This window comes from Osmerus eperlanus, chromosome 1 (genome assembly GCF_963692335.1).
Source record: "Osmerus eperlanus chromosome 1, fOsmEpe2.1, whole genome shotgun sequence".
Classification (NCBI taxonomy): domain Eukaryota; kingdom Metazoa; phylum Chordata; class Actinopteri; order Osmeriformes; family Osmeridae; genus Osmerus; species Osmerus eperlanus.
The window spans coordinates 22,937,003-22,961,247 of NC_085018.1; the positions used below are offsets into that span (position 1 = coordinate 22,937,003).

Sequence of the window (24,245 nt, forward strand, 5' to 3'; positions counted from 1 at the left end):
TCCCCCCCCCCCCCCCCAAGCCCCTCCAAGTCATAAGAAACCACATGGAGGATTAACCTCAGCTGACTTACTTCCTGTTTGTCTGACTGATTGGGATAATGTAGAAAAACATGGTAATGAAACGCAATGTGGGGACATCCACAATCCTGGATTATTATGAATGTCACAAACATGTCATCCGTACACTCCAGGGAGCGCTATGTTGTCAGAGGGACTGAGGGGAGCATAGCTGAGGTTAGGAGGAGGGCTTCATGCCGGAGGTTTCCACAGAGGCCACATCAAGTTTCCTTTTCATTGTAGATCATCAGTGGGCTTGAATCTTCTTGTTCATGATTTCCCTCTTCTGACGACGTTGTCATTGTGACGTCGATACAGTACTGTACGTTGTGACCAAACGTGGAGAGCAGACTCTTTTACAAGTTTTCAGATTGTTGTTGCCTTGATGCTTTCATTCCTTTAGCAGATGTTAGTTCATCTCACCACACATTTGTATTGAACTTGTTGTATACGTCACACGTTTGGTTGATTCTTCCATCGCCCATTCCGGGGTGAGATCTTGGCTCCTCGGACACACATGACTAAACAGACTGGACTTTTTACTGAATAGAGCAGCCGGCAAACAATCATTCTTTCGTTTTCTCCTGAGAGAATCTTTCTTCACCACACAGTCTCTCTCTGCCTCCTTGGGCATTTCCTGGAATGTTGGAGTCCTGTGCACCAGCATATACAGGAAGTGGAGCCTGAGGGGGAAGCCGTTTGGTTCGCTCACCATGCTGCTCTGAAACCATGCTTCATCCACATCCTCTCCAAGATACAGGAGTGTGCTGGAGCTGCTGTTCCAAATAAGCACACCAGGGTTATAAGCTCGTCAACATTATTTACGAGGCTGATTATTTATTACTTGCTATGAGAGCAGCAATAAATTGTAGTGGCCCTTCTTGTAGCACGGGAGAGAAACTGCTCTGGTGCTCGTAAGTTAAGGTTCAAAACGTGTGTGGGACAGAGTGGGCACACCAACACACACTTTCTAACCAACGGTCTGAGATGTCACAGTGACCAGGCCGTGCAGGCGACGACAGGAGTGAAAGAGTGTTCGGGCGGTCAGGACAGCACACTGTAGGATGTCTTCTTGGACCGATGAACACACATCCCATTCAAAAATAAGAAAACTGAATTCGACATTGGAGAACAAGCTGTATGCTTAAGTGTGGTTTTGTGCGTGCATGTGTCTGTGTGTCAGTTGTACCACCTGTGCCATGAAACAGTTCAGTGGAACATCAGTGGTGGAGAGATTAGTGTTCGCTCTGCCAGATTCATCAGAGAGGAAAGACATGTGCCTTGGTTGTCCACTAGAGGATGAACCTGTCATTCAAAACCTACTTCTGTAACTCCTATCCTAGAACAGTGGTATTCAACCCTGGTCCTGATTAAAAACCCATTCATTTGAATCAGGTGTGTTGGAGCAGGGAAACATCTACAATGTAGAATGTACATACTGTATATGACAGTGGGCCCTGAGGACCAGGGTCGAGGACCACTGCTATAGAATGAAAAATTACTTGTAGTAAATATGTAAACAAGTAAAACATGACAGAACGTTGGATTATATGGTCAAATTTAATGAGTAAGGTCTTGTGTCCTAAATACATATACATTAACAACGGCCACTGTCCAGCACTGATTCTACAGGAATCAAGACATCTGTTATAAAAACAATACTATATAGAGCGACTGTTACAAAAACCCAATATTGGGATGAGGGGCCTTGTGAGGTGGGGGCAGAGTTAGTAAGGCAGGATACAGTAATATAAGCTAGCGAGATGACGACCATGCGGGAATCCTTCTTGAAAAACTCCAAGTTATCCTTCTGTGCGCAAACCTCAGTGGTTCAGACCCATCAGCATTCTATGAGGAACTACTGGCAGCTACGGGCGTGGTTAAAGCTTCAATTTCACAAGTGCCTTTCATTTCATTTTCAGACAAAAAATTTCAGGCATAACTTCCCAGATGGTTATGTGTAACAGTTGGGCGAGTCAGGTTAACAGTAATACTCCTGGAGGTAGAGAGTGGTGCAGTAAGCAGACTCAGTGAGTCTAAGGCGAGCCCTGCTGGCAGGGGTGGAGCAAACATAGGCAGTTCAGCTGAGGTGTAACAGAATAAAACACTCATCATGGCCTGGATACAAATGTAACATGCACACATGGACCTAGCACACACTGACAGATGTCTGCCCACACACACACAAAAGCTTGGATGTTGGAGTGGATGAAGGATGATATCCGGAGTAGGGCTTGTAGAGGATGATGCCTGTATTGGAGGATGATGCCTGTACTGGAGGATGAGGTCTGGAGTAGATGATGATGCCTGTACTGGAGGATGAGGTCTGGAGTAGAGGACGATGCCTGTACTGGAGGATGAGGTCTGGAGTAGAGGACGATGCCTGTACTGGAGGATGAGGTCTGGAGTAGAGGATGAGGTCTACATGATGGTGCAGCAGCAGGTGGCAGGGTAGTCAGAGCTGACCTCCATCTCGTTGCCATACACTACGTAGTGGTGGGAGTTGTTCTTCCACTTATAGTTCACTTTGGTGATGGGGATCAGCTCAATGGTCTGTTGCTGTAGAGAGATGAAGGAAAAAGTAAAGGGAACAAGAGAGAGAGAAAAAAGAGATGTATGTGCTTGACTAGTCAACAGAAGGGATTTGTCCAGGTTTCATGTTAAAAGATAGGAATTAGGACCAGGTAAGGACTAGTGTCCTGTTAGTGGATGGGATATAGGACCAGGTAAGGACTAGTGTCCTGTTAGAGGATGGGATATAGGACCAGGTAAGGACTAGTGTCCTGTTAGAGGATGGGATATAGGACCAGGTAAGGACTAGTGTCCTGTTAGAGGATGGGATATAGGACCAGGTAAGGACTAGTGTCCTGTTAGAGGATGGGATATAGGACCAGGTAAGGACTAGTGTCCTGTTAGAGGATGGGATATAGGACCAGGTAAGGACTAGTGTCCTGTTAGAGGATGGGAAGTAGTACCTGCTGCAGGATGCGGGAGTCCTGAGAGTACTTGGCCTGGTGTTCTCTGACTATACGCTCAGAGGCCTGAGAGATGGCAGGATCTGGGAACCCCTGCGCTGGATACACCTGGGACACACACACACAAAGTAAACTACTGTGGTGTATGGTGGGCTGCAACTCTAGCCCCAATTGGGACTTCCTGTCCATTGACCCACCATGTACTGTGCGTTCTTGAACAGCTCCTTCCCGTGAACGTTGGCCAGGTCCACCTGCAGACCCCCGGACAGCTGCTGTGCAAAGTCTTCCACATTGGTTTTCCTGTCCAATGACATCGTCACACAGAGAGGACGGTATTGAAGTAGACAGGGGTACAAAATAGAACAAGTACTACACAAAAGGCTAGACTAGACTTAAGCCTAAACGAGAGATTAAAGCAGAGAGTACAACAAAGACTCGATCATCTTGTCGACTAGACTATGATTTAAACTGGACTACAGACTAAAGAAAGAGACTAGCCTGCAGATTAGATAAAAGACTTGAAAGATATGTGAGAGGACACTAAAAGTAACGAGGAGAATAGAAACTGATAGGGACAACAGTTTAGAGTTAGTTTAGTGGAGACTCACCATTCAACCTTGAGGTTAATGTAGGTCAACAGTTGGCGCTTTCCCTCACAGGTAACACACTTGATGGTTCCCTTGCCCGAACAATCACGACAGCTGGCGCAGAAAACACACATACACAAACCTCTGTTAGCCTCTTCCTTCCCAAACTTTTGTAAACATTTTTAAAATATAAATCATACCAAATAAATGTCAGAAATTATGTTGGCATTACAAATCCTGAGTAACAGGGCAAAAACAAAATCAGATTACATTTGTATTACGCATCGCCAACATTTCATAATTAGAAATGCAAATGGTATTGTTCTATCAAAACTGCTTGGGGTACAATGCATACGACAAGGAAACACCCAACCCCCTCATCTGTTTCAGGGACATACAACTTGCAGGAGATCAACATTTTTGCTCTGTAAGCAGGACCATTTTGTAGGAAGAGGTTTAGAAACCTCAAGGCTGGTGAATGTGGAAGGGACTAAGAGTGCGTGACTGAGCACAGCTGAGAAAGCCTACTTCTCTGTTCCTCTGCCGCTGCATTGGGAACAGGATTCCTCCAAACGCTGTCCAGAACCTTTACACACCCAGCACTGCTTCTGCAAAAGCAAAACGAGATAGAGTTGCCAAAGGAAAAATGTGCGATAGCAACAGTTTCATATGTCTAACTGCAAAAAAAGTGTTCTTCATTCATGAGCAAAAGAAAGTTTGTAATTATCGGTTATTACAAGTTTTAAATGTAATTGATCTAATAATACCTCAACTGTAGACGCCTCCTTCCCCCATCACACACACATCATAATGTTGTTGTTTTTAGAAACAAGAATAGTTCTCAGAAAGATTCCGAAAGGTGTCCACACTGGTCCTACCGTGCCGTCGCCATGACAATCCTCACACCGCTCTGTCCCACTTGCATGGCAGGTGTGGCAATCCTGTAAACACACACACACACACACACAGTCAAATCAACACACAAACACACACAGACAAAATGACATATGAACACAAAAAACAAAGATTGTGTACCTTAATGGAAGAGGTGAAGGGAACCCGGACATTCTCTATTTTATTGGTGAACATAGCAGGAGGTGTGACCTGAACCTCCCATGGGCGAGGGGCGGTCTGGGTGTAGAAGTCTGCTGGCTCTCCTGTCACACACACAAATTAACCCTTGTGTTATCTTCGGGTCATTCTGACCCATCAGTCATTGTGACCCACCGTCGTATTGCGACAGATTTACCGCATACAAAGACAAAGTGAAGCATTTTCTTTTAACAGCTAGGCTGTCTCAGACCCCCCACATTGCAAAGGTTAAAAGAAAATTATTTAAATTTGTTTTTGTATTGGGTAAATTTGGGTAAACACAACGATGGTTCGTTATGAACCTTTGGGTCATGTGACCCGAAGGCAGCACGAGGGTTAAAGTAAATTCCGTATTTGCGTAAACCTACATGGAGAATAAAACCAAATTCTGATAGCCTAACACAGGAATAAAGTAATGCTCCTCCTCTGAGCTAATAAAGCCTGCATGTGCTAATGAAGTCTTCATGGTGGCATAGCTGGCAAAAACTGTTTTAAGAAGTGATCAGTTGTGGTCCGAGTCATGGGACCACCCAGATCGTTAAATAGATGGACAGGTGAATGGATCAATAGTTAGATCGATGGATGGAAGCAATGACACCAATGTAATGACACCTGTGACAAAGCAGTCCACAGTGACAGTTTATAGTTACCTTCGTGGGCTTTGTGGGCCCACTCAGTTGACCTGGACTCTGTGTAAGTCTCCAAGCGGTACTAGGGACAAACAACAACATGAGTCTACCCTTCAACAGCGACAAGTAAAGGTAAATAACAATGGATTTGAAAAGACACATGAATAGCCACAATGCAGCCTCACCAGCTTAAAACAGAAAAATACAGGTTTCATTTAGAAGGAAGACAAAGAGAGTAAAGTAAAGTAGTTTATTTTTTTAGGAACAGAAATTGTATTGAAGGCAGACAGTGGAAACAGAGAAGTGAAGGCAGAGACGAAGTGTGTGAGTGTGTGTGTGGTGTGTGTGTGTGTGTGTGTGTGTGAGTGTGTGTGTGGTGTGTGTGTGTGTGTGTGTGTGTGTGTGTGTGTTACCCGGTAGGTGTTTAAGGACTCCATGTTGGTAATGACCCCGTCATTAGCAGGACCACCGCTGTAGCAGCAGTGAGCGGAGGCAAAGGTCTTGAAGGCCTGTCGTGCCTGGTCCTCAGTCATGGCGGGGATGCTGTATAGACACAGCACTGTCATCATCACTCCATACACACTACACTGATATACTCTATACACACTACACTGATATACTCTATACACACCACACTGATATACTCTATACACACAGCACTGTCATCATCACTCCATACACACTACACTGTGATGCTGTATTAAGTGAGCAAGTTACTGTGGTAAACGTTTGTTGGGGAAGAACAAGTTGTCCACAATCAAGATGTTTACATTTCCTATAAACGGGATGACTGGGTTGTTTGAGGTGCCATAACTTGTCATGGAAGGGAATTTCAAATCATGCCTAGCATCAGTGGTGATGTGTCCTGGCTTAGGTTACTGAAATGAATTGGTGCAACAGGCAAGGAATCCACCTGAACAATAAATATACTTCATTAGAGCTAACTATGTTGTGGATCTGACACTACCATGCGTAAGCCTATAGGCTACTGGCTCTCATATCCACCTGTGCTTTAACCCTCGACCAGACACTGGGTTCAGGAATGACAGTTGGATGATGTAAACCTTTTTTACACACTGCTCTTGTGCAACGAGAATTGCAGCTACATGACTACACTTCTCCACACGTTTTAAAGATATATTTTAGGGCATGCCTGCTTTATTTCTGACAGATCTGTGAATAAAGACTGGAAATTGAGAGAGTGAGGGTGAGTGAGTGGGTGGGTGAGAGAGAGAACATGCAGGAAAGGGTACAGGAAGGCTTCAAGACCAAACCCTTGCTGTAAGGCCTCAGCCTACATGATACAAGCACTTGACTGGTGAGCAACTGGGAATCCCCCAAACTCACAACTTGAGAAAACAGTGTTAGATAGGTAGTCTCTATGGCAACACTTACTTCCAGTCCCCAACTGGTGTTGGTTGGGGTGGAGGGGTGGGGTCCACTGGCATGGGTGGGGGCAGGTATCCACCTGGAGGTGTGTGTGGGGGGGGCAAACACAGATCAGCACATGTAGATATGTGGTGTGTGTGTGTGTGTGTGTGTGTATCTGAGGACCATACCTCCTCCAGCTAGTGTGCCCTCGTAACCTGGCACTGTGCCGAACATGCTGGCAGGGGGGGCCGTGGGGCCCGTGGCAGCGACTGGGGGGGCGTAAAGGGCTGGGGACAGAAAAACAACACAGGAAAGTGAGTAGGGAAGCAACACGTGACATAAACCCACTTCAGCTGTCCCTACACCCTTGCCTCTGGGCCCGGACTCAATTTACTGACCGAAGCTAAACTGATTTACTGGCTAACCCTGTGTTTAGGTACACCAACTCCCTTCGGATGGACTTAGTTTTAGAGGAACGTGCATTAGACAAAACGAGTGAGCAAAATCAGTCAACCGTAATTCGATTCCGTTGAGAAAGCCACGGCATCTTTGGAATGGAAGTGTGCAGACACGCCCATGAAAAGACGCTTTTAGCTGCGATCGCAGATATTCTAGTATGGATAGAATCCGTGCTTGCTCCTTGTGTTTCTGAACATGCATTTAAAACCTACGCTAGCGCAGCAACATAATGTCAATGTTACAAGCTCCTGTGTGTATGTAAAGCCTATGAAACGCTCCTAGCCCATAGATTACGTATACTTACCCATAGATACGCAAAACTCGGATCGCGTCGCGCTTTGGGTAATTAAATTCCTTCCTAAATGGTGTTAGGCTTGCCGAGGTTAGCATATCGCACACAATACATTTTAGATCGCCCCTCCTACAACTTCATAAAACAATGTTAGGAAGTAGACCTGCTGCATGAACACATCTGACACATTGGAAAAGCATTGACGACTTTATTGTTTAATCTGACAGATCTAACATTAAAGTAGGTTACCTACCTTGTCCCTCCGGAGGATTTAACATCTTGATCTTTTCGATGATTACCTATTAAGGTTTACAAGAAGCCCGATTCTCTAGATTCTCTAAAAGAGCCCCTAGCCTCTCTTTTGAGAATATGGAATGCACGCGAAACAAGCACCGAGTCATTAGCAGGACCAGCAGTACCGCAGACCCAGTCCACTCACTGGTATGGGACTTTTTTTTAAATGAAGGAGGGGAAGGGGCAGGGATGGGGGGGTTCCCTTCAAAGGGCTGCGCTACACCTACACGAGTCGAGACAGTTCAGAACTTGACTTAACAGGTTAACATTTCCTAAGAATTTGGATGCTCGCCTGAGGAAAGGTCATGCTTTCCAACTACATAATCCCCTTTTTGTTCTTTCTTCTTTCGTGGAGTAGAGCACATGTTTCTACACATGATATTGTAGAATCAAGAACAAATGTGAGCATCTAAATTGATTGTGGTCCCCCTAACTGAGAGAAATCTTCTTACTTCAAATGTAAATATGGGATCAACAGCACTACTTTAGACTACTATCATACATCATCAGCCTATTTGCATGTTCAGAAAGGACTCATAGCACCATTTCATACAAGTCACTACCTGATGGCATTCTGGGAATTGGGTAACTTGATTCATCAGAGCTCAAATTAAATGATGACCCAGTAAACCTGTTTTCAGGAAGCTGTAGGTTAGACAGGGATGTTATTTCCAGGCTCAGACAAGAACATGTTTGGACTGAGGAATGATCCTGGTAGGTGTGGTTGGGATGTGTTGGGCCCAGGGGAGTCGCTCCTGCATTGTAGAGGATTCAGGAAGGAGGCTACATGATACTGTTGTATTGTTCTTGTAAAGGTGCAATTTTGTTCTTGAAAAGTGAATATTAATGGCCCCCACCCCTTCTCTCACTTTTCTTGCTTGACTGCATTGTACATCTGTGTGTATGTCATACTCACACAAACATGCAGGTATATGGTTGGAAAAAACTTGTGGATTGCCCCCCCCCTCCCCTGCCCTACACACACACACACACAAACAAAACTGATAATCTATCGTTTGCATTTCACCTTATCTGGAATTAGGGGAACTAGAAGAGACACAACGCTTGTTTAGGTAAGTACTTTCTCTGACTGATTTTTTTCATCACTTCGATTCATCCTATACTGGTTTCTGGGGTCAAAATAATTGAATTTAAAGGTGACATGACATGAAAACTTCACTTTAGGAGGTTATTTAACATTAATATGAGTTCACCTAGCCTGCCTTTGGTCCCCCTGTGGCTAGAATTTTCGATCGGTATAAACCAAGCCCTGGGTGTTCTTTTCCGCCTTTCAGAAAATGAAAGCTCAATTGCTCTGTTTGAAAATCTCCTCTTTGTTACGTCACAAGGAGGAAAGTTACCTCCCCTCTCTCTGCTTTGCCTGCCCAGAGAATCTGGCCCGCCCATAAGAAACTGAGCTACGACCGTGCAAGTGTTTTTATCCTCGAGAGACATCATGGCTTGCAAACGAACGAAGCATTACATTTGCTCAGTTTGGATGTACAAAGGAAAACAAAAATATTTTTACAGTTCCTTCATCCGAGCCTCTGAAGACCCAGTATCATATTTTTATTTTCTCTGGAAAAGCCTTGAATTTGCCCATTCTCATCTGATAACCCTGGTTTGCAGAGGTACACACTCAGTCATTTCAATGAAGGGAAAGGCGGATATTTGTTTTGTATGTCTGCGCCAAACACTTCAGCCAGGACTGTTTCCTCAACTTGAGCTAATACAAAACTGGCCTTGCTGAAATTAAATTCTGGATCAGTACTAACTCTCTTTCGTCCAGCTACTAACCTCGGACAAGTAGCTAACTAACGCTATATCATTTTGTAGCTTTACTGTATATGGTTACCTAGCTTGCTAGCCTTAGAATGTGGCTGTAACATTAGCTCTGCATCTAACAGCTGAGTTACTGTCGCTAATGGAAAGGTAGATAGCATCAAGTATGTGTGTGAATACACATGCTGTAACGTGAGTGTTGTACACTTTTTTGTTATTTGGATAACCGTTCTGCTGTTGGTGTTATGGCGTGCGCGATATCCGCCTTTCCCCTCATTGAAATGACTGAGTGTGTACCTCTGCAAACCAGGGTTATCAGATGAGAATGGGCAAATTCAAGGCATCTTACAGCAACGGGCTACAGCCATTGCATACATCCATTGTAAACATTAGCGCATGGTGCCGCCCCTCCGCTCCTCATTAGCATTTAAAGCTACAGACACCAAAACAGCGCGTTCTGAGGAAAGCTCCTTGTGGGACTGCTAGTAGTGGCTGTAATTCTGCACCAAGGCTGAATTTCGGTAAAGAGACTTTTGATACAGTATTAGGGGACCACTAAGACCTATATAAAAGCATCCAAAAACAGCATGTCATGTCTCCTTTAAAGGTGAAAAAACCGTACTGCACCTTTAAGTTGAGCGAGGCTAATGTGTGGGAGGTGACGTATAGCACTTGGTGTTGTAGTTGGGTGTGCTTTGCCTTCGGCAAGGGCACAACCTTTGTTATCTCACATATATATTTATTAGGGTTCCTCCGTCAGGAGGACCCTATTGTGTTTGTTGGTATTATTATTAGGTTCCTCCGGTAGGAGGGAACCTAGTGTTATTGTTGGTATTCTTATTATTATTATTTTTCTTCTCCTTGCGCCCCAATATCTCAAAAAGTCCCTGGTCATAAATGTTCTAATTTGGCACATTGATACTACATCCAAGTGGGTACCCCCACACCAAATATGGGCCACATCTACAATGATCGCTACCAGTGAGCTTTTTATGAATGAGCGATTTTCCACTAAATAAATGTCAAGCTTATTTACGTTTTTGAGGGCATTTTTTCAGTTAGCAGATGGTAATGTTTGACTCGCGATTCCATCTTCTACTGCCGGTAACGTCTTAGAATAATCTTCAAAGGGTGTTCTTTATTCATGAATGAATGCAATATGAGTAGGCTAAATGCCTTAAAATATCATGGGAAGGGAAAACTTAAAAGGACGTTTAAGTCATAGAGATTAGGTCAATTTTTACACCGGTCTGCCAAATGTATTCGTTGATTCAGCTTTGAGGCTGCCTCTTGCAGGGGAAATGAGAAGACATCATATTTCATTCTACACTTCACTCGTATTTTCAGTTGTAAATGAGCAGCAAAAAAAATGCTTTTAAATCTATTTAATCTTTATAAATAATAAGTATGCATTTTCATATAAAATATACAGAAATCAGTTGTAAAAATGTCATTCAAAAACGGACCCCTGCTGTGCAACCGACGCAAGCAAGCACACCCTACAATTTCCCCAGAAATTGTACCCTCTCTAGTTTCATTTAATCTTTATGCCTGCTGTTTGTTCCCGACAGTGTCTACATAATTTTCATACCTACTAAAAGAGCGACCTTATTGAATTAAATGTATCATATCCTTTTAGATTTTTTTTAAGGGACTTCCCTTTAGGAACCGGAAGTCCGAAAAAGACGCTCTTTTTTATTTTTAAGACGCTCTTCTATGTGAATTTGGACTACAATATGACGACAAATTTCAGCTTTTCATATTTTTTTGCTAGAGCGGTATTTCGTAGCGTGTCTCTAGAAAATAGACACGCAGGAACACAAAATCGCGTGGACTGCACGTCAGAACAAAAATGAAAGAAGAATAAGGCTCTTTTTTTCCAAGTGTAGTGCAGATTTCTACGTGGATGTTTTGACAATGCCACTAGATGTCAGTATTGCCCTCTGTATTAACACGAGAGACTTCGGCTCTTAGGTTGTTGGTGGTCTGCACCGAACCGTTACTGAATGAGTGTGAACACTTAACACATGCGCAGGATTATCTCCCTCCGTCTTGCTTTCTCACACTCTTTCTTTGGCCTTGAGGAGTATGGCAGGCTGATCTTAACACAATGGCTTAGCTTCTTTCTCCCATTCTCAATGTGCTGTGTCACTTACGTAAGACAAGGGCAGCTTATCTAAGATGCTTAGATATATTCTCTAAAAAGCAGAGACTGTTTGTGGCAAGGCACAAACACAGCGAACAGTGTTGAAGGCAGTTATCCGAGCATCACAGAAGTCCACAGACAGAGAGTACAGACTGCTACCCAGAGCATTCTGTAGCAATCATTGTTATATCATTTAAAAAGTGCCAGTAGAACACATTAGCTTCTTCAACCATGGTCCACCACCCAGTTCATCAGAGCAGGTTGTTAGAACAGACAGCAGGACCCATAGTCCGCCTGGCTACAGTGGCCGTCTCTAATGACCATCTGGAAATGCAGCAGGTAGCCCTCTTGGATCACCATGGTTACCTCATGTACTAAGAAACTGCAATCCTCCTCAGTGCTCAGACTAGTGCGTTCATGGTCATTGAAAAAGATTTAATTTCCATGCAGCTGTTTTATTCTGGATGAAGTTATGAACCACAGGTGCTTCTATTTGACCTAGTTGCATTCTAAATGTTGCATGAATAACAGTAATGACTAGAGCAACATTTGTATTTATTTACATTTGATGTGTAAGTGTCGACACACATTCAAGCATACAGACACACACAGATAAAGAGAGAGAGAGAGAGTGGGGGGGGGGGGAGGGGCAGAGAAAGAGAGAGACCATCGTTTAGGCTCTGATATGAGATGCGTCCCTCAATGTCCCATTCGTGTCCCATCCGAGAATGAAGTATGTAGCTATTTTCGTGCGTCATGTGACGGGGCTGTTGGGTTGCCTAGATGGCGCAGCGACTGTCTAAGTATCCCTTTTACACAAACACACATATACACAGTTCTTCATCGTAAACAACTCGGGATGAAGGCTATGTGTTTTTACGCAGTGTTATGGTTAACACTGTTTAAATCTTGAAATGACCGAATAGCCTAGTCACTTCGTAACGACGAAAGGGAACGTTAAAGACTGCTCTGTCATTCGAGTTACCGGGATTAGGACAAAACAAGACTGCTGCCGCACAGACAAAATAAATAAATAACGGTCACGGTCAGTCTCCATCCTGTCAGCGGTATGATGCTGCATTGATAGAGTTGGGGAAAGGAATTCTCACAGACGAGCAGAGGCAGGGCTTACTACGGACAACAGCAGATTGCGATGGACTGAGCGCTGAATGATAAAATGTATTGCAGGTTGGACAAGAAATGCATCGATTGACGAGCGAAAAATGAGACAGCACCACCACTTTATTTTTTATCTTAAATGAGGACATGAACACTTTGTAATTTTTTTACGAACCTGAACGATTAATGCAACTTTTCCTTTGAGACTTTCCATGAAAACGGTTGAATTGCTTTCTATTTCTTGGGAATTTCACAAGCATCATGTGGACCCCGACCGAGGAAGAAAAAATCGGAGTTGGTAAGTTAATCAACCTTGTAGGTTCGTGCATGTATTGATAATGACTTAGCGGCCCATAAAAAAAATCATGTTTATTCTAAACATGTTCCGATCGCTCTCACGAGCTGAGTTGTGACACTGCGACAAGTGTCCTGCGTCCCTGACATGATTCTTAATTTTTTACAAGTATTTTGTAGCAGGCTGATCTGCATCTCTATCTAACGACTGGTACCTTGGATGCGTTTTACTCCGTTATATCGACCGAAAACACGTCATGTTGTCAGATAAATGATTGGGGGTTAATAGGTTTTAAAAGCCATCATTAAACGTCATTATCGTCTCGTGTGGTTCCAAATAGCCCGGGCCATACAGGTTGCTGTGAGCAACAAACCTATTATACGTTAGGTGAGGGGTGGACTCCTTGATTGGCCTGGGCTAAACTGGTCAGCTCTTTCCGATGTTTCAGAGCACTCTGACAGGACCCTAGTGGTACACCCACACACCATACACATGTATAGTCAGGCACAGGGAGCAGGGTTAAAGGGTTGGTGGTGTTTTCAGAACAGATCAGCAGTCCCCTGGCCTGGCTTGGATGGACAGACAGGCCTCCAGCAGTCCCCTGGCCTGGCTTGGATGGACAGACAGGCCTCCAGCAGTCCCCTGGCCTGGCTTGGATGGACAGACAGGCCTCCAGCAGTCCCCTGGCCTGGCTTGGATGGACAGACAGGCCTCCAGTCCCCAGAGTGACAGGCCAGGGACTTGAAAACCCAGATAAGGCAGAACGGATGATTTGTTTCTGCTGACACCTGTCTGTCCCAGCAGGTAACCACCAACAGTTGCTTTCTGACCATTAGGAGGTAGCAAAGAAGGAAGCTTTGCAGTGTTTCTTCCCTGGACAACATAATTAGAAGAACTGGATAGATGAAAACCCCACAAAATAAAAACAGAGAGATCATTTCCCGTCTTTCGTGGGGAGGGAGTTTGCATACCAAGCCGGAGGACAGTGGTAACTCATGGAGCCCCTCCAAAAAGGCCCCAGTTTTGTGGCTAGCCTTAGAAAACAGCTATTCACCCTGCCAACACATGAATGGGTCTTTGTGGTGAGGGATGGAGCACGCTGAATGCATCCCCAGCCTACAGGCCCTCTAGTGCACAGTTCTCACCAGAGAGAGAGAGGGAGAGAGAGAGAGGGAGAGAGAGAGAATATGTGTTTGTTTGTGTGGGTGTGTGTGTGTGTGCTTTGAGTGACTGACAGAGAGAGGCTGTGTGCGTTTGTGTTTTGGATTCCAGTAACTGTCCAAACTGTTTTCCAGTGCTTGTTGGATAAAGATTTGCCCTGACTAGCTGTACAGACACACTATTGTTCGGAAGAATACATTTGTAATGCATATTCTGCTGTGCATGTCGACTTCTATCAGTGTGTTGGATCCTCAAAGTACTTGTGCCTACAAAGACTAACCCTCTGTAATTACCGTGGTCTATGAATCCATTTCTCGGGAAGATACCCTGGGTGAAAACAAGAGATATTCTGTCTCTATGCCCCCCCCATAAAACGTATTGATTCAGCGCCGTAATCACATCTCAAAGCCAGTAGTTACCAAGCTGATAGCAGCTATACTTTGTCTGTTCCTATCGCTTTTATTGGATGGAGAGACTGGGGCATGAGGAAGAGGAGGAGGAGTGCTGTTCTACAGACTTTACATTTAGTCATTTAGCAGACGCTCTTATCCAGAGCGACTCACAGTAAGTACAGGGACATTCTCCCCAAGGCAAGTAGGGTGAAGTGCCTTTCCCAAGGACACAACGTCATTCCACATGGCCGGGAATCGAACCGGCAACCTTCTGATTAATAGCCCGCTTCTCTAACCGCTCAGCCATCTGACCCCCTTAGACTTGCCTCCTCACGCAGTCTGGGGCCTCTGTCTCTCTGAATGCCTGGATGCGTTGAGGTGCGTGTTAACAACACTGTTGGGTGCAGCTGAGACCGGGGATGAAGCCTGGAGGGAGGTCTGCTCTAGCTGTACCGTGACACTACAGTACTCCAGACACTCACACTACTGATACAGCAGACTACTGTTACTGTAGCCCACCTTAACTAGACCACTGTAACTGTACACAACTGTTACTGTAGACCACTGTAACTATAGACACTATAACTGTAATACGTGAAATGTAGCTATAGCAGACCTTCCACGTGTATTCTACAGGTTTAATGGTAAACAGATGGAGTGATGCAAATAATCCATATGAATTTTGGTCATTTTTTGAACTGTGTCTCATTGGTCATGATATTTGTCCATGTCTTATGTATAAATCAATAAACATGAGGACATAGCAGTACCATTAAACTGAAAGGCAGCTTGTTTGAGAGAGGAGTACTGAGTTTTCGGAAGTGAATCATTCTGCAAGGTTAGCCCCAGCCAGCTGAGTTCTACACATATCCCTCTAGTAAATAGAAAAGGAAGTCATCTACTCCTCCTTCACCCAGAGTTGACTGCTAGTAGCAGGCAGCCCTCCTCATGTGCACACACACACACACACACACACACACACACACACACACACACACACACACACACACACACACACACACACACACACATACACACACATACTAATCTCCATTCATTTTTGCAATTTCGTTTATGGACTGCAGTTTTAACTATACATTGTTATATCTTTTTGCATAGCCTGTTATTTATGGCTTTATCCACATATCACTGTGCACTGGCCTTTACTGTGATTATCGTCTTGTAGCCATTTTTGTTTACAAACGTGTGTAGAGGTGTAGAGAGAGAGGGTGGGGACAGGCAGAGAGAGAGAGAGAGAAAGGGGAGGGTGTGGGGGAAAGAGAGAGAGAGAGAAAGGGGAGGGTGTGGGGGAAAGAGAGAGAGAGAGAAAGGGGAGGGTGTGGGGGAAAGAGAGAGAGAAAGGGGAGGGTGTGGGGGAAAGAGAGAGAGAAAGGGGAGGGTGTGGGGGAAAGAGAGAGAGAAAGGGGAGGGTGTGGGGGAAAGAGAGAGAGATAGGAAGACGTGTGTGTGAAGACATCTGGAGGGACAGGAACTCATCCATGGCCTCCTCAGGTCAGACTGGTAAACGCATCGCACAGAACACCAACCTTCCCTGTTGTTTAGACCCAAGCACGCCAGTCAGGGCCTCTACTGAACTCCACATCTCTCTTAAACATGCAGACATGGACATGTACAGTCCTGTACCTCCTAAATGATTCACAGAGTTCCATGTCTCAGAGCTTGGGGGGCGTCCTTGAGCTTTTGCATGTAAGCACAGTCTAATCATAACAAGGGCAGATGTGTTGGCTCTCAGGGCATAACCCTCTCTTCACCTACTTCCAGAAAGGCCCCATCTTTCTGCTTAATTAAGACCTCTGTTTGTCTTTTGGCTAACCATGCGTGAACGGGCCAGCTCAACTTCATCATCATCATTAGCTACTCCACGTTGGGCCAATCACCATGCGGCTCTACCCCCCGAAACCTTCCGTCCCCGAAGGGGTCCAGGAAGTGAAGCCAGGAGTGCTTGGCTGGGTGTCATAGGCTTGTCCCTGTTAGTTTCGACTCCAATCCACACTTAACTCTCTCTGTCGTGTAATGTGCTGTGAAAGCTTGCTTTTCCCCTTGCCCAGGGCCATGTTTTTTCCTGTCAATACACATGTTAGTCATGTTACATTGGATCAGTCCCATAGTTCAGCGCAGCTGCGTGCCTGTCATGTAGCAACACTGTAGGGTGTTGAGATGCTTGACTGCCTATTGAGGCCAGGAGGCCATGTCTAGCCTGTGTCTGGGGTGTTTACAGAGTTGGCTGGATGAACTCAGCCCCCTGTGGTGCTCCCAGGGTAACCCCTGGTCATATCCGGGTGTGCGCCATAGGCTCTCTCAACCCTGGTCCTCAGGACCCCCTGTCCTGCATGTTTTAGATGTTTCCCTCTTGGAACACATCTGGCTCAAATGAATGATTGAGAAAGGCTGTTGTAGAGTATTAAGTTTAAGAGTAGTATAGGTTGTATTGTACATGTTCCAGTCATTTTTAGTGAGAACCAGGAGAAGGGCGGCATGGTGCTGTCCATGGTGCTGAACATCTTTAGGGTCGGACGTCCAGGGTCTCCTCACGCAACCTCGAGTCCTTACTTCCTGCTCCCTTGAGTCGACACTTCCTGTAGTACGTTTACTGGTCCTCTTGTCTTGTTGCATCACAATCTCTCTCCTTGTTCTATTGGTCCTTGTTCCCTTGTGTTGTCCCGGTCTTCTTGGTCTGTGTCAGAGGAGAGGAACCAGAGCTTGAATCTTCTTCTCCTTCGTTTGGTGAGAGGCAGGTTGTTAAGTCAAGCTCAGCTGCCTTAGTTCAGAGCACATTCTCCCTAGCCGTCCTCGCCGCATTCACTCATCTTCCTGTTCTTTTGATTTGTTGCCGTGGCTACAGTGTGATGCCCGGAGCAGAGACTCTAAAACTGTCCTTCGTCGGAACGCCGTCACTGGAAGTTTAACCCAGGCTTTGATCTCTTGAATCTTTGGGGAATCTGGAAACGAAAGTTTGCCTTTATGCCCTGGGATTCCTTTTGATATTTAGCCTACATTCTTTCTGTGCACGGTGTGAGAAAATGTTCTCTGTGCATGTGTGTCTGTGTGTGAGTGTGTGTGTGAAACTGTGTTTGTAGGTGTGTGTGTGTGAAACTGTGTTTGTAGGTGTGTGTGTCTGTGTGTCAGTGTGTCTGTGTGTGAGTGTGTGTGTGAAACTGTGTTTGTAGGTGTGTCTGTGTGTCAGTGTGTCTGTGTGTGAGTGTGTGTGTGAAACTGTGTTTGTAGGTGTGTCTGTGTGTCAGTGTGTGTGTGTGAGTGTGTGTGTGTGTGAAACTGTGTTTGTAGGTGTGTCTGTGTGTCAGTGTGTGTGTGTGAGTGTGTGTGTGTGAGTGTGTGTGTGTGTGAAACTGTGTTTGTAGGTGTGTGTGTCTGTGTGTCAGTGTGTGTGTGTGAGTGTGTGTGTGTGTGAAACTGTGTTTGTAGGTGTGTCTGTGTGTCAGTGTGTGTGTGTGAGTGTGTGTGTGTGTGAAACTGTGTTTGTAGGTGTGTCTGTGTGTCAGTGTGTCTGATTGAGAGTTCTGTCGTTGTTATGGCGACACTTGTGGAATAGAGCGGGGTGATGAGGTGCCTGCGGAACCCTGGCAAGACGGACTCCACCATCGCCATAACAACCAGAGAGCATGGAGGGAAAACTTCTCTGCAGTGTTGTGCAGCAAGAAAACATGTTGTCCTGTTTTGCAGTTGTTACAACAAAAGCACTGGCTAACAGTCATTATTTTACACATTATATTAAGCAATCTCAGCCCCAGCCCTAGTCCCAGCCCTAGCCTCAGCCCCAGCCTCAGCCCCAGCCATAGCCCCAGTCCTAGCCCCAGCCCCAGCCCCAGCCTCAGCCCATTTGTACTGATGGGCATAGGAACTCAGTTGGCAGAGTTGGCAGAACTCTCTGATATCCCCTAGGGACAAAGTCATTTCAGATACATGACCCAACAATCAAGTATAACATATTTATTACCAAAGCCCCATCCAGGAAGCAGTTTTAATTTGGTGGCAGCCCTATGGTGCTTAAATTCATTAGTGTTCCTACTAAAGGAAGACCACATCCGGTTAGTTAACTTAGGAACAAATGTTGGTTTAAGCTGCCACACTGCTTAAACAGCGTAAACACTGGGATTGAGAAATGTTGGACCAATTCTTGTCTTGTAGTATTTTCTGATGGTCTGTGTTTTGTTTGGCCGTGAGCCCCTCATCCATTTGAGTGCAGATAAAGATGTCAGTGTTGGCCAGAGGCTAAGCGGATGCGTCCCAATTTTCTACGCGAATGTATTTCTATTCTTTCTTTCTTTCTTTATCTCTCTCTCTCTCCCTCTTTCCTTTTTCAGTTTTTCTCTCTCTTTTTCTCTCTTATTCTCTTTTAATTCTCAGTCTCTCCCACTTTATTTCTCTGTCTGTCTGTCTGTCTGTCTCTCTCTCTCTCTCTCTCTCTCTCTCTCACTCTCTCTCTCTCTCTCTCTCTCTCTCTCTCTCTCTCTCTGTCTCTGTCTGTTTCTCTCTCTCTCTGTTTCTCTCTCTCTCTGTTTCTCTCTCTCTCTCTCTCTCATCTCTCTCTCTCTCTCTCTCTCTCTCTCTCTCTCTCTCTCTCTCTCTCTCTCTCTCTCTCTGTCTTTCTTAGTGTCTCATTGTGTTGAGTGCTTCCAGTTAAAGCCACTATCTCTCTATCCTGATCGTGTACACCCTGGTACCATACCCTTGGCTGCTGGTGAAGTGAGATGTTGACTGTCAGATATAAGCCCTCCCCTGAGTGTCTGTCTTGACATATCACTGGATTCTCCTCCGATTCAGATCTGTCACTAACAGATCCGCCTGCATTCCCTCTCATCATGTCGGAGAGACGTGTCTGTTGTGAGCGCCGTTTCCATGTTGCTCCCCCCCCCCCCCCCACCGCTAACCACCGCCCAACCCCCCCTCCCGCCCCGGATCCTGCCGCCTGGCTCTCTGGGATGTCTGTGTCCCAGAACCCGCAAGGCAGCATTCATACTCTCTCAAATCCGTTTGAACCATTGCTGCTATGTTTTCCCCATTGGCGCTTGTTCAATCACCCCCATAAAGCGACGTGTGGTGAGCACACATGGCTGACCTCTGGCTAGCTGTGTGGGGCGTGGATGACTCCGCGGAAGGTCCCCCTGACCAGGGGCCTGGCCCGTGGCGTGGGAGCTTTAATGGGACTGTGGAGCGAGCTTTAATGGGACTGTGGAGCAACTCGGGGTGGAATGTAGCATGACCCATTAGAAGCAAGGAGAACAATTATCTATTCAGTTTGCTTTCTCTGAAGGGTAGACTGTGCATGTGGCGGCTGGGGGGGAAGTGGTGGGGGTCGCTGTGTAACATGACGACAGTGTCTTGTGTGTTGTTTATTCCCGGCTCTGTGTGCGAGGTGTTCACACATGTTTTGCTGTGTGTTGTTTATTCCCGGCTCTGTGTGCGAGGTGTTCACACATGTTGGGGTGTGTTGTTTATTCCCGGCTCTGTGTGCGAGGTGTTCACACATGTTGGGGTGTGTTGTTACCTCTGAATTTGTAGAGCTTTGTTTACCGTCTGTGTGTGTGTGTGTGGTTTTGAGACTTTGTTTGTGTGTGTGCATGGATTTATGCCTTTACTGTGTTTGTATGTGTTAGTTCTGCTATGTGCACCCCCCCCCCACACACACACACAGAAACACACACAAACACTGCACACACCAAACAGTGTACAGAGAGTAAGAGAGATGGGAGTGTGTGTGGGGGGGTGGTTGGGGCAGAAGGCATAGAGACTAGTAGGAGTGAAGATCAGGCCATAACCAACATGAATTAACATGCATTATGAAGAATGTGCTGGCATTTTTAATTTGCATCATTCTTTGTGCACAACCATTTTCCCTATCCCTCCCTCTCTCTATATATATATCTTGCTATTCTCTCTCTATATATAATTGTCTCTCCCTCTTCTCTCATTTCCACTGATGGACAATTACATCGACCTGATTCCCTCCTCTCTAATGGAAATGCGCCGTGACATTAAAAGGTATAAATATTTAAGCGTGATCTGAAATGCGCTATGGTAATGCAGTGTTATCAGAAGGTTTGCTGGAGATTAGGTGACGGCCCATTTCCCCCGCGTTGCTGTTACCTCGTGAGGGCTTGACTGAGGTGGAGCTCCACTCACAGCATCTGTGGCCTGGGCCTGGGAGCCCCACTCCAAGCCATGTTCAGCTGCAGGAAGGCCTGGTCCAGTCCCAGCCCAGAGATGCCCTCCACACGCTGAATGCTACAGTGGTTGGAATTAGAAATTACGTTAAAATGGAAGATGCCATGGTGGTGGTTTGGAATGGTCTCAGAGATGTTCTTCAAGGTCCTCGGGAAGATTGAAACACTCATGTAATTCAGGGTCCAGGGCTGGAGTTTGTATTGTGAAATAATCTCCTTTGAATCTGGCATTTTGGGAAAGATTGCGTGAGATTGGACTGTAACAGAGATAATAATCTGTTTTTAAAAATTCCTCAAATTCCCCAGATTAGATATTGCTATTTCTTCAGTTTTAAATTAATATTATGTTATTTCCCTGTGAGTATAGCTACTGATTAAACCCTGGTGTTCTGTCTTAGTGGGAAGCAGGGGTCATACACAGTTCAGAGTTAATGTGAGTTTAACAGTGACTGCTTCCAATTTACATGGCTGCTGAAACAACAAACGAAGCAAGGTGTCTCCTAGGATATGTAGTTGTGGAACCATATGTTTGCCATCCTGAAAAGAACTTTGCGCAGCTTTGATCAATCAGGCAGCCTGCGTCATGATAGGTTAGTTTGCATTTTTTGTTCCCACTGAGAGGGGATGGAAAACTCACGAACAATAAATGATCAACTTGCCATGATGACATTGACCCCTAGTCCCATATGAGAGAGATATTAACAGCTGATAGTGTACAGATTACTCTGTTTATAAAGTACAGAGGATTTTCATACTCTTTATGGGACTTTATATAGGATTTTAATATTTTGCTATATCTTTATATCTCATTCACTTAGGCTCCATGAAAAGGAGGAATGTTTTGCTTCAGATGTGTTGGCCAGTGGTGGCTGTGTAACCCCTAATCACCCAGTGTTTGTACCCTCCCCAGGCCTGAACCCCCCACCCCCAGGCCTGAAGACCCACCCCCAGGCCCTGAAGACCCACCCCCAGGCCTGAAGACCCACCCCCAGGCCTGAAGACCCACCCCCAGGCCTGAAGCCCCCCCCCCCAGACCTCAACCGCCACCACCTCCCCCAGGCCTGAACCCCCCCCAGGCCTGAACCCCCCCAGGCCTGAACCACCCCCCCCAAGGCCTGAACCCCCCCCACCCCATGCCGAGGGCCCCTGGCTCCAGGTGAAAGAGCCCGAGCCGGATGGTGATGGAGCATCCTAGCGGATCCCACCGCACCATCCAACACATCATCTCAACTCTCTCTGGTCTCGTTAACAAGCGTTACCGTAACAAAACTCGTTAGCGACATCAAAGGGGGGTTCTAACGCGGCCTGTTTGTTTGTAAACGACTCGCTACGTGGCGTGTTTGAACCCCGCTGCGTAGACAACGCAAGCACATGGAGAAGAGTTTGCATGCAGCCTGGTTCGAGAGGACTGTACTAACCCTGTGAGCTAAAGATGTTGACCGTCAATGGTCTTTAGGTGCGGGAAGCTAAGAGATATTTCACATTTATAGCTTGGAGTGGCCAAGTTGTGTTGCTTGGTGACGTTCATGAATGATTCCACGGCTCCAGTGGTGTCTGTGCTACCAGAGAACATGGCTCCTCTCTTCCCCACTTGTTTTTCTAAGAGAGAGATGGAGCTGCCCTGCTGTGTTTGTCAGTCTGCCTTGGGAAGGTGTGTGTGGTCGAATCTGTGGGAACCTTCTGTTGGGAGTGAGGGAGATGGTTAAGGAGTAGCCATAACCCCCCCCCACCCCCACATCACATTACGGAGCTGTCTCTCTCTGCCGTGGACCATCATGGTGTTCAGAGTGTCAGACAGACAGGAAGACAGAAACACACACACATGCACCTGCAGACCCCTCACACATACACATACAAACTCGCTCAAAGGTTTCCTGCAAAGAAATCTGCAGGTGTCACCTTCAGTTGAATAGCATGATTTGTCTTGGGTCAGGTCCACAGTGTGCGGTGTAATGTGTCTGTGTACCGGGAGGACTAGGCTGCCTGGTCTCTCTCTTCTAATCTGCTTTCTAAGTGGTTGTAGCCATCTGGCTCAGATTTGTTCCAATCTCCTCTCTCTCTTCTCTCTCTCGCTCTCTCTCTCTCATCTCATCTCTCTCTCTCTCTCTCTCTCTCTCTCTCTCTCTCTCTCTCTCCTCTCCCTCTCCTCTCTCTCCCTCTCCCTCTCCCTCTCCCTCTCTCCTCCCTCTCCTCTCTCCCTCTCCTCTCTCTCTCCTCTCTCTCTCTCTCTCTCTCTTCTCTCTCTCTCTCTCTCTCTCTCTCTCTCTCTCTCTCTCTCTCTCTCCTCCTCTCTCTCTCTCTCTCTCTCTCTCCTCTCTCTCTCTCTCATGTTCTCTTTCCTACTCTCCCTCTATTTTTATTCTCTTTCATGTACGAACAACATTTCTCTTTCTTTCATACTCTCCCTTTTTCTCTTCATCCCCCTCTTCCTGACACAGGTACACGCACTATTTCAATCAGACCGCAAGGAGATGATCGTTTCTCAAAGAATAAACTATTTATATTGAATGTTTCCGTCAGCTGCCATTTTGGTCTCTGGTTGCAAACAATTGAAGATTATGAGGAAATAGTAAGCTGCTTTGTCTTGTAGCTGAGCAGCCAAGAAGCTTCTCTGTTGATACATGGTTGATGTCGATGGAAAGCTGATAATTATGTCTTTCTGACATCGACTTGATCAAATAACTCAATGTTGTTTTATTGTGAGGTTGATCCGTGTGAGATGTTACAGAAACATTGTTTCCTTTCTCTTTCGGAGGTGGTGGTGGTAATGGGGGGTGTTGGTAGTGACGTGTGTAGGGGGGGAGGGGTGCCAACAGACAACAATCCAAGATGTCTGCCACCATCAGGCTACCCTGATTCCTAGTGGGTGTTGGGCCGTTGCCGAGGCGCCATGTCAGCATGTTAGTCGCGTGTCACGCCAGTTGCCTCGGGAGATCCTGGCGGTCATGGAAACCGGTGCCAGGGTGTCGTGGCAGACGTTGTGCTTGTCTAAGTCTGACAGCGAGGGACTTCCTGTCGGGAGGGTGGGGGGGGGGGGCAGAGATGGAGGCTGGCACTAGCCACACTTACAGTAGAGGTTTCCTTCGAAACATTCAGATTCATGTTTGTCAGGTCGCCTGTGCCTTTCCTCTCTATGAATCTGCTAGCCGCCTGTGATCAACACAGATTTTTGGCGGCAAGTTAGCTTGGAGCATGGAGATTAGGTTGACCTAACCCTATATAATGGTAGCTTAGCCTACTGCTCCAGATTCTGATAGGACAGGCCATCTGGACACTGTGGTGCAGCTCTGTACACTGCACAGGACCTCTGACTGGCTAACGCAACTCCCCCCTCCCCCTCCCCACCGGTACACTCTTACATGTACACACACAGCACACACACATACACACA

At 46.0% G+C, this 24,245-nt stretch overlaps 2 protein-coding genes across 3 annotated transcripts in view; one reads left to right on the forward strand and one right to left on the reverse strand.

Annotated features, from left to right (window-relative positions):
* Window positions 1–1,598: 1,598 nt before the first annotated feature.
* Window positions 1,599–7,889, reverse strand: LOC134027798 (protein SSUH2 homolog). 2 transcript variants are annotated; one of them, XM_062470925.1, is made up of 13 exons: window positions 7,716–7,889; window positions 6,899–6,998; window positions 6,736–6,810; window positions 5,754–5,883; window positions 5,362–5,422; window positions 4,655–4,776; window positions 4,498–4,560; window positions 4,148–4,227; window positions 3,641–3,733; window positions 3,230–3,332; window positions 3,033–3,140; window positions 2,477–2,616; window positions 1,599–2,419 (listed from the first exon to the last, which is right to left on the reverse strand). In XM_062470925.1, exons 1-12 carry the CDS (start codon window positions 7,738–7,740, stop codon window positions 2,479–2,481), a joined length of 1,098 nt encoding a protein of 365 aa, XP_062326909.1. In that variant the 5' UTR covers window positions 7,741–7,889; the 3' UTR covers window positions 1,599–2,419; window positions 2,477–2,478. The 2 variants fall into 2 exon arrangements, with proteins under 2 accessions (XP_062326909.1, XP_062326918.1); XM_062470934.1 differs by having other exon boundaries at window positions 1,599–2,616; window positions 6,736–6,808; window positions 6,900–6,998; window positions 7,716–7,888.
* A 4,657-nt stretch (window positions 7,890–12,546) lies between these two features.
* LOC134019210 (dedicator of cytokinesis protein 3-like) overlaps window positions 12,547–24,245 on the forward strand; it is an 87,885-nt gene continuing 76,186 nt past the window's right edge. Inside the window, exon 1 of the mRNA XM_062459904.1 lies at window positions 12,547–13,101. Within this exon, the coding sequence (XP_062315888.1) occupies window positions 13,065–13,101 (37 nt within the window). The 5' untranslated portion in view covers window positions 12,547–13,064. The remainder of the gene's footprint in view (window positions 13,102–24,245) is intronic.

What these genes read in the sequence shown, in the direction of transcription:
- LOC134027798 (XM_062470925.1), bottom strand. Translation starts at nt 7,740, where the DNA reads ATGTTAAATCCTCCGGAGGGACAAG. An exon ending in AAATCCTCCGGAGGGACAAG is followed by an intron (nt 6,999 to 7,715) that starts GTAGGTAACCTA and finishes TTCTGTCCCCAG; the next exon opens with CCCTTTACGCCCCCCCAGTC. An exon ending in ATTGTCATGGCGACGGCACG is followed by an intron (nt 4,228 to 4,497) that starts GTAGGACCAGTG and finishes TTGCTTTTGCAG; the next exon opens with AAGCAGTGCTGGGTGTGTAA.